Here is a 9,793-nt window from a genome sequence, read left to right on the forward strand (position 1 = left end):
TGTTTAAAGGGTTAAAAAGATGTTTGTAAATTAGGCAGCAGCTCAGAAGTAGCCTCCTACAAATAATCAAGATGTGATAGAACTGGAAGTAAAGATTAGCTATTTAAGCAAATAATTAGGACACGATTAAGGACAATTTGGCCTCTTGCTGAGGGTAAACCAGACTCTTAGAGAACAGTACGATTGCCCTCAGGAAAGAGGGTAAAGGATCCTTTACTACCTCCTTTTGAATTTCATCTGATCTAGTTTGCTCCCATAGAAGTGCAATGACTAAGTCTCTTTACAAGACCTGAGTTACCCATCAGTTTTCCCATAACAGAGAAAGGGTCTTCACCACCCTCTTATCCAACTTTAATTCTGGAACACCTCACATATTAATAAAACATGAAAGCATGCTTCCATGAAGATATTAAACTTATTTTTGGTGTCTCTCACTCGTAATAGTCTAAAGAGAAGATGTTGCTTCATGGACACGTTTTGGAAACGTTAAGTGTTCCGGGGCTTGATGTTGGCAGGTGTTTGCTATTAGACATGCACACAGGGTGCCTGATCATTCTCCAGCTGAGCGTTCACCAATCCATGAAGACACAGTTTTTGGCCATTTCTTACAAAAAGCAGGACCCATTCACTGAATTCAGTGAGACTATGGTCAGGTAATGCCACATGGTACTTAGCTCACACAAAATAAGACCACTCTGAGTGGTGGTGAGTAGTGATACAAACAGATTTCTATGGATGACCTCTGAAAATACAAAATTAACTTAAATTCCTCAAAGATTTTATTAGTATAGGGACTGTCACTCGTAATTATAAACGCTACATAGATTCTGTAGAATGATGACTGGTAGCCTAATTTTAACTCTAGTGTATTTTCTTCTTAAACATCTTTGAGTCACAGGCCACTTCTTCCAGCTGCCAAACTAACAAGACCTCAGAGATGGATGATGTGTGTGTGTGTGCATGTGTGTGCGTGTTGTCCATTAAGTCAAATAATTAAATAGCTAAACCTATAAAAACTAAGCATTTCAAGGATTAAAAAGAGCCTTTAATTTTGGATAACTGAGAGTTATATCTTTTGCTAATCTAAATAAACAGGTAAAATAGATAAATCAGTTTGAGGGAAAAGTCCATTTCTAAGTCAAATTATTTTTAAATAAAATATTGGACATGTTCCACATTATAAGCCTCCTTCCATTAGTGTACATAACCGTATTATCTGGACCCATTAACATGCTTCCCTGTACTCTATTTTAGTTGCTCATATTCCTGAAGGGAAAGGTTAAAATGTACCAAGTTAAAAAAAAAAATTGGTATGAAATCAAGTTGTCATCTAAAAGCCCCAAAGAACTCTGCTTAATTAAAATACTCTCAAGAAATGAGCATTTGTTAAAGAAAATTTGTCTCATATTTCTTATTCCGTCTTTTTGAAAAATGACAGAATAGGATTTAACCATATACTTAACTCAAGATAACATTTAAAGCAGATCTCTTCTGGGGCTTTCTCTGTGCAAACCACACCAAAACATGAATGAAACAAATCCAGTCCTGAGTAAACCGGAAATCACAGGAGACTGTGGAGAAATTCAGGCACTTGCTGGGGAGGGCACAAAGAAACCCTAACTCAAAAAGAAAACCCTTCACTGTTTAGGGCCAGCAGGGCTCTCAGTAACATGCTTTCTGTTTTCTCACTAAGGTCTGTCTGCTGCCACCAAGAGACAGCAATGACACGTGTGGCCATCTGGGACATGCCTGACTTCCCAATACCACTTGGAGCTGGACAACATTTGACACGAACCAATCCTACTGCACAACGCCCTCCGAGGACTCAAAATACACTTATGCTGTAAATCACTTAAGCTGTGCCTCTCTCTCTAAGGCTGCTCTTGGGAAAGAGGAAAGTGAGCTGCGAAGAGAGAAACGGCAACCATACGTGGGCACCAGGCATCCGTGGGGCTGAAGGTCCGCATTATTCCCTCAGTTGGGCTGCTTAGGTCGAAAAGCCTCAGACCCAAAGTCTGCACAGATCTTTGAAGTATGTCCAGAAATGCATCTTAAGTTGGGATCTTTTTTTAAGAAAAACAGCAACATTAATAAAAGAGGTGGTGTGGTCTTTCTGTGACCAAGTTTTTTAAGGAACTTGGACATTTAGAAGTTATTATGGACAGTGAGCAAGTCCCAGGAATAGGGATGTCCCAGGCTATGAACCAGGCCATGACAATATATAAAGTGGGAGGAAGGCTTAAACCAGAACTTGCCTAAGCAACACGGGATGTACTAACTCTCCCATGCAGACTTCACACCTTGGTCTTGACCTTCATGAAATATTCTGAGATTAGTTGTAAATGAGTATCTTTTCCCTCCTCTGAAGACAAGTAGTAAGGCAGAGGATGAAACAAAAGGCACAAGAAATCTGTTTCTAAGGGATATAAACATCCCAAGTGCCAATTCATAGGCAATTAGCACCTTGATTAAAGAGGAAAGGGCAAGCAGGGTTTCAATGTTCAGATACACATAATGTAAGAACAGTCAGTATGTGGTGCTTGGTGGCAGCGGTAGGATGGTGTCCAAAGTCTCATTTCTTAAAAGGCTTGTTTGAGTCCTATGTAGAAGCAAAATTTCACACGTGAATTTCTGGGTGTTTCCCAGACTCTAACTAGGTTTCCAGGAATAATGTGTCCATTCTGATAATCAGGCCATGCCTCCTTTCCCCAGGCTTCAAGTGTGGTAAGCCATTGGAATTTGACCCCAAGACTATCTGCAAATGACAAAGCACTTTATCACATCCCTGCTGAATTCCACTCACAGCCAGACCTCCACAAAACTAGGTTTTGTTAAAGAAAGATGAACGAGGCTCATACTCCATGAAAAAAATTAACCCTAATCCCTTAAAATGTAGAAGCAGCCTAGAAAATCAATGTTTTGACCCAGTGTTAAGATTTATTTGCATAGTTAGGCAAAATACTTTAATTCTAAGTTTCCCCTTACCACTCCACTCTCATTTTGTTTTGTATAGACATTCTCTCCCTTTTTTTCCCCTTCAGTTTTACTGTGTGTATGTGGACAGAAACAAAGCTCCAAGAAAAGTCTTAGTCTAAAAGTTTGACAATGAACTTGCCCCTGGCACTGCCCCTACCCCCAACAACATGGAGAGCTTGTCTGTTACACGTAGAGATACAAAAGAAGTGAAATACTTTTTGAAACTGCTGCCTCGTTCAGGCTGAGATGCGATAAAAACACAAGTTTAAGGTACAAAGATTATATTTAACCAGTGCTTTCCTGGTGTTTTAACAAGCCCCTTCTAAAATCCAGTTCTTTTACACTTGGGAAAGCAGCAAGTCCTATGACAGACCCAGAATTCACTCTAGGGAGAAAATCAATAGTAGGTCTGTCTCTTTGAACTCAACACCACAGTAAGGGGGCGGAGGGTTGAAATACTCTACTAGTTTTCCCCACACCTCTGATACTGAACCACTGGCTAAATCCATGAACCTTATTCTTCCACCATGGAAATCAAGAGTGGACAAAGCACTGCTCTCTTAGCTTAGAAGAAAAGGGGACTAATATTTACTGTTTTCGATCCCAGGTGGCTACACATCAGAATCCTACGGAGCTTAAAAACACAAAGAAACCTGGCCACTCTCCCCCGCGCCCCCCACTACCAAATCAGAATTCTTTTTGGAGGAAGTGGACCTTTATTTTTTTTTTAAGGAGATTCATACGGGTTTTGTTGAGAACTATTGATTTATTGAGTCATTACTCCACACTAAGAACTTTGCCACATATTTCACATAGTATTTTATTTGTTTCATGATTGAATTCAAACAGGTTCAATCACAGAACCTATGTGGTGGACAAAAGAGAGCAGGAGTTCACCACGGGGAGATTCTAAAAGCCTGCCTTTCCAGTGTGCTGACCCACAGTTCTTGCCCATTCTGATGTCTTATTTCTCACCTTGCTGCTCTTCGTACTGGACCCTCTGACTCCTCCGGATTAAGTTACAGGTGAATCCTACATTACCCAAGTCCAGAGCAACACAGACATGTGCACAGAACCTCACTGCCTGCCCCCCCCCGCAAGAGCTTATTTTTCCATTCTTGTCACCACAAATTCCTTGTTAACAACATAAAACTTTCTCATAATTTAAACAAAACTGAACCCATAATTCTCTCCTAGGATGAATTTTATGACATAAGGATAATACCTGGTAAGTGCACAAATGACGCAAAATTAACTGAAATGTTCATCCTTCCTGAAATTTCTCTTAAACAGCAGAGAAGTAGAAGCAATGCTGACACCTAGTGGCAACCCAAACAAATCAAGTAGCATCCCTAGCAAAAGAGGGGTCATAGGCCCAACATTTGGCTTCCCCACCTAGTATCAGGCCATCTACGCCTTACCTTCCTGGAAAAAAAAAAAATTCCCAGCAACACTTCCCAAGCAATCCCTCCTCCAGAGTCCCAGTCCAATCATGAGAATACAGCAACCGAAGTCTGGCCTGTGACACAGACTAATTCACATGAAACTTTCCTCTGACCATTTTAAGGTCAGTTTGCTCAGTCCTAAGGCCCAGATGACACAGAAGGTAGACATATCCAAAATGCTCATCTGTTCAGAGTGTGTACACAGTAATTCTGATGTCTGTTGCCTCAAAGACCTCCTCAATCATCGCAGATACATTTTCCCATTGCAGACGATCAAGACCACATCCAATCCTGAAAAAGACAAAACATCCCCACTGGTTGTGATGAAGGTATCTAGGAAAACACTCCTTCCCTCTTCCTCTAGGCTGCATCCACCCAAAGCCTAAGATATCATCTGGTCTCACACCTATAGGCAGCCATGGTGGGAGTTGGGAAGTTAACTCCTATTGTGAGTCACCTAAGGCTGTTTCCTAGACAGCCCTAACATCCAACAGCTGTCACTTCTCTTTTGCCTGGGAAGTACCACTTCCCAGTTACTTCAGGCTACATTTAGAAATGTATGTATAACTGCCCTGAGATGGAAGAACTTATCCTTCTATTTCTACTGATGAAAACTAGCTGTGGGTGGATGGCAAAAGGTTGGTATTTTTAAAATACTTATGATAATGAAATGTTAAGGAAGATAAAAAGGAGAATGACAAAGGACAGGATCTCTGCACACAGGAAGTCAAGAGGGAATGTTGGGAAATGCCAAGCTGATTGTAATTCAGATCTTTGCAGCACTCTGGTGAGAAACCTCAATCGGCCCACAAAACTCTTACTACCTGGCACCTTTCTTCCAAGATGTTACTTAACTGATCCTCAATATCCCTAGGGAAAAAAGAGACGCTTAAAATTGCTAATTTTCTGTAAATGTGGTTAAGTACCTGAAAAAATTGTGATTAAAAAAAAGTTCCTGGTACATAAGCGATGAACATATTAAAGACCAGCGTAAGATAAGGGACCATGTAGCCACGCTCATAAGTAACTTGGACCTTGGAATAAACCTGCATGCATGCTCAGCACTGACAAAACTAGTCTGACAAGAAGAGAAGAAGGGACCCCAAGCCTATTTCCTGAAAAGGAAACAAAGGGGATATTGAACCCCTAACGTCAGTCCCTTAAGTTCCCAATATCTAGGGTCTAAGACATTACATAAGGGACCTATCCTCTGGCTATTGTCCACACTGAACACAAACAAGCATGCAGTTTCAAAAGCAGTGATAACTTACAACTTTCTTCACACAGAATTAACAGGTTTGGGACACCTGAAGTGGCCCAGAGAGAAATCACAATTACTCAGTCTTTGTTCTTTAGTTGTATTGCTTCAGAAATAGAGGCCAAGCTTCAGGTAGAGGATGCCCAGAATTCAACAAATGTCTGTGAACAACGGTTCCTCCCTACTAAGTAGGCTGAGGCAGGTCTGTGGTTTAATCATCCTGATTTTCAGCCCAGGCTAAAAGATGGGCACGCCTTAGGCTAAGATCTAACAACTTGTTTACTGATGATTTTTTAATGTTTTGAAATTTTTCCACCTTTAAGTCTGTATTTTAGGTTACATTAAGCTTTTAAGTCACTTGTCTTTGGGTAAGACAGTAAACCCCACTAATCAAGTCTTCATTTAGGGCCCTGGATTTCCTTGCCTTGGCATGGAGAGGTCGGTGACTCCATTCTTCAGACAATGGGACTTCATGGCCTCTAAACTCTTCTGTAAGTTTTCATAAGTTGGCTTGTGTGAAGCCCTTTTCTTTGTAATCTAAGTACAAAGAACGAATTCAAATTTCCATTAGTCCAAAATGAGAGCCAAAGAAAAGTCATCATATTCTCCCAACATCCTGATAATTAAAATATTAAGTATATTTTTATAGAATAGTCTAGATGACAAATGTCATACTGTCCCTTCCAGTTACGGGAGCTCCTCAGGAATCCACTACATAGAGCCTGAGAAACCCAGACACTGCCATATAATAATCTTTCCTTTTCCCAAGAAACCCAGATTAGCAGGTGTGCCTATTGTCTACTGTTTTTAAGCAAAGTAGGTGAAAGTTTCTGTGCCACTTCCAAGAAATAAGCTGCATATCTGTAACAAGGAAGAATCCATAACACCTAAAAATTTCCTGTTAGGTTTATTTATTTAAAAACTGTGCTTGCCTTTTATTTCCCTATAAAAGAACAAACTGGTGGCATTCCAGACAAGATTGGATGTCACAGTAGCATTGAGGACATTCAAAGAGGCTAGGACATGTCCCCACTCAGTGTGCTGTCCAAATCAGGCTTGTAGTGACTTGGCTATAAGTCATCCAGCACCATCGCCAAGAAGCTGCACTCTTTCTGAAGCCAAAGACCATTTGGATAGTGGAAGAATCCCACACTAAGGAAGCAGGCAGGAAAGGAGATGAGTATTACTTGGCACTGCATTTGATAGGGAAGACAGAGAAAAACTCCTTTGGGCAATCTATCTCTTGAGACTTTACTGTCTCTATCTTACTATGATTAGGAAGGAGTTAAACTATGGGAGGCATCCCTAACTTTTGCAAGTCTCGTAACACAGGTCTTTGGTCAATATCACTACTCTTTCCCATGGAGCTGGGATGCAGCCTTATGTTCCTTTCTAATCCAGTGCACCAAATAGCCACCACTTCTGGATCTGAGTTGGCATGAGGTCGGCTTTTTGACATCTCTGGTTGTCTGGAATGAAACATTGTGATCAACATAAATGCAGTACAGCCCACTGGTTTACCAATCCTTAGAACTTATTGAGAATTGGCCCCATCTTACCAGGTAATATATATATCGCCCATCTCTCTTCAGAACAGCCACTTCTCCAGACTTTTTTTCTAAGAAAAACAGTTATTTAATAGTAAAAAAGAAAACCAAAACACTGATTTCCATTCTTAGATTTTTTAAAAACCTTTATAAATTTGAGTCTACTTCAGAACTAGAATTAATTTTCAACCCTGAAGAACACTTTGATCCTTATCAGCCTTCCTAAATACTGTATTCCTTAACTTCCAGCTTTCTTATTAATGTTTTCTGAATCATGTTTTCCTCAAACCCCATCTTTGGTCCTGCTGCATTTTCAAATATACCCTTACTTGTTCACTTAAAAAACTTTAATGTCTATTGCCATGAAATGTTTTAGAATGTACAGCACTTTTTACTTGCCAAATGTGTGTTTAATAATAATCCTTTTACATACAAAAACAGCTAATGTGTTAAGCATTAAGGGGAACATAGATGTATTAAAAAGTTCTTAATTATTAAAGAGTTTTCAATCAGGAGAACATGTCATGTTTAGAAATAAATATAATACAAAGCAGTAAGAAGTTGCTTTTTTAAAGGCTGGGATTAGAATCACCAGTGGAAACTTTGATTCAGTAAGCCTGGACTGTGGTCTGAGCAACTGTTTCGGAAGCCCACGTGTGCTTCTGATACACATCTCTGGTTTAAAATCACTGGTAGAAAGTGATGGGAGGAGTCTGTAAGGAAAAGGTTCTAAACTCTTTGAAGCATAAGCACAATATGGGTAAACAGAGGATCTTGAATGCCAAGCTAAAATCTGTGGACTTTGCTAAGCACTTCAGAGTTATTAAAGGTTTCAGAGAAACGGAGTAATATTATCAAGAAAGATTTATAAAAGAGGGGGAAGAAATTTAAAACTTTTACAAGAATTCAGGTTTCGTGTGATAAGGACCCAAACTAGAGGCCATTTTTGTAGAGGAAACACTTAATCTGCAGAGTTAAAAGGACTCAGTAGTTAGGAACCCCATCTGTGCATGTATATCTTGTTTAATAATTAAGTATAACGAGAGCATTAAAAGATGCTCTAGCCAGGGCAGATAAGTTCAGCTGTTTTCAAAACTCACGTTGATTTAACAGTTCCTGCACCCCTCCAAATTTCTTCTTGAAGTGGACAGCTATCCCAGCGCCCATTCGACAGTCCTCACTGATACAGTGGGCTAAGGAGTCTGTTTGGGGGCATGCAAAAAGGTCTCCTTTCATATAAGTAATCTAAAATGTGCAAAGGGAAAGAAAAGTTTTATTAGTGACAGAAAAATAAGCTATTTCTTTTCCTTTACTGTGCCCACCACCACTTCTCCTCCGTCCCTCCTTCATTTAAAGACAAATCCTCAGAATTTAAGGTGTTATGTAAAGCGAATTAAAGCATGCGCAAAAGAAAGTGATGGGTGGTCTCTGCCTAGGACTGTATCAGCCTTTCTAAAGTAAATCAGCAGGAGAGAGAGAGAAAGACAATTCAATTATTAATTATTTAATTATTAATTAAAAAGTGTTTATGCTTTTGACCTCAATTATTCTGAATTTCAGTTCACCAACAAATTAATAGTTACGCACTCTGCTTCCTTCTGAATCTTCATTAGGGCTGCCAGCCATGATACTGAGTCGCTATTTCCAGAATTTAAGTGTTTCTTCGGCTATAAAAAGGGGAAAAGAAGTAAAAATGCTTAGGCAACCTGAATATATTACGTTCAGACTGCCCTGACCACCCACGTACGAACATTTTCCCCCCACCGTTTATCGCTGAAAGTAAGTTCGCCTCTAGGAAGTAATGCAAAACTCTTCGGGGGCAAGAAAAATAAAGAATGCCTGGTTTCGGAGGCGGACGGGCCCCGCTCGCATTTCGCGCTTTCCTGGAGCGGAAGAAAGGCGGTCCTAGGACCCGCCTCCTCCTTTCCCCGCGCCCGCGCCGAGTAAGGCTGATTCAAGACAGTCTCCTTTTCCCTGCAAGATGCAAAAGTATTTCCCCATTGGATTTGGCCCAGAAGCAAAAAGGTGGGACTTGGCCACAGTCCCGTTAAGCCGCAACTAGGGAGTATACAGGCCTGGGGGAGTGTACTGCCGAGGCGGGGGCAGGTGGAGAGGGAAGGCGGCCTCTCAAGGAAGGCTCACCCCCATCTTTTGGGGGGAGCTGGGGGAAGAAGTTTAGAGAGGCCTCCCATTCTCTGTTTCCTACCCTAGGGCGGATCAGCGAGGGCGTGGGGCCTGTCCCGGGGTCCCGTGGTAGGGAGCGGGGAGGCTCGTTCAAAGCCCCAACGTACCGGGGTTACCCTTCACCTGGAAAGGAGTCGGCCGTTAGGAGGTCCCGCCCCGCGGGGAAGGGCTCTGGTAGGTGGGGAGCAGGAGAAGAGCCCAGATGTGGAGCCAATCCCGCCAAAGCTCTTAATTGCACGCACCTAAGATGGCCGCCCACCACCTGGGAGCGGGGCGGAAACGAGCCCCTCTAGCTAGCTAGCCGAACCTGCACTCTTTGGTGATGGCCGCCGAACTTCCGGTGGTAAATTCCATAGAGTACCCCGCCGCCGCCCGGGCGTGCG

The 9,793-nt window shown here is 41.5% G+C and overlaps 1 protein-coding gene across 3 annotated transcripts; it reads right to left on the reverse strand.

Annotated features, from left to right (window-relative positions):
• Positions 1-3,282: 3,282 nt before the first annotated feature.
• On the reverse strand, positions 3,283-8,852 carry OARD1 (O-acyl-ADP-ribose deacylase 1; the record flags this gene model as incomplete). Of its 3 annotated transcripts, XM_079712365.1 has the most annotated exons (5): positions 3,283-4,712; positions 6,104-6,216; positions 7,239-7,297; positions 8,327-8,471; positions 8,814-8,852. In XM_079712365.1, the coding sequence occupies 5 exons, from the start codon at positions 8,850-8,852 to the stop codon at positions 4,610-4,612; spliced, it is 459 nt and encodes a 152-aa protein (XP_079568491.1). In that variant the 3' UTR covers positions 3,283-4,609. The 3 variants fall into 3 exon arrangements, with proteins under 3 accessions (XP_079568491.1, XP_079568493.1, XP_079568492.1); XM_079712366.1 differs by lacking the exon at positions 6,104-6,216 and having other exon boundaries at positions 4,619-4,712; XM_079712367.1 differs by lacking the exons at positions 6,104-6,216; positions 7,239-7,297.
• Positions 8,853-9,793: the final 941 nt, after the last annotated feature.

This window comes from Hyperoodon ampullatus, assembly GCF_949752795.1.
Source record: "Hyperoodon ampullatus genome assembly, chromosome: 10".
NCBI lineage: Eukaryota > Metazoa > Chordata > Mammalia > Artiodactyla > Ziphiidae > Hyperoodon > Hyperoodon ampullatus.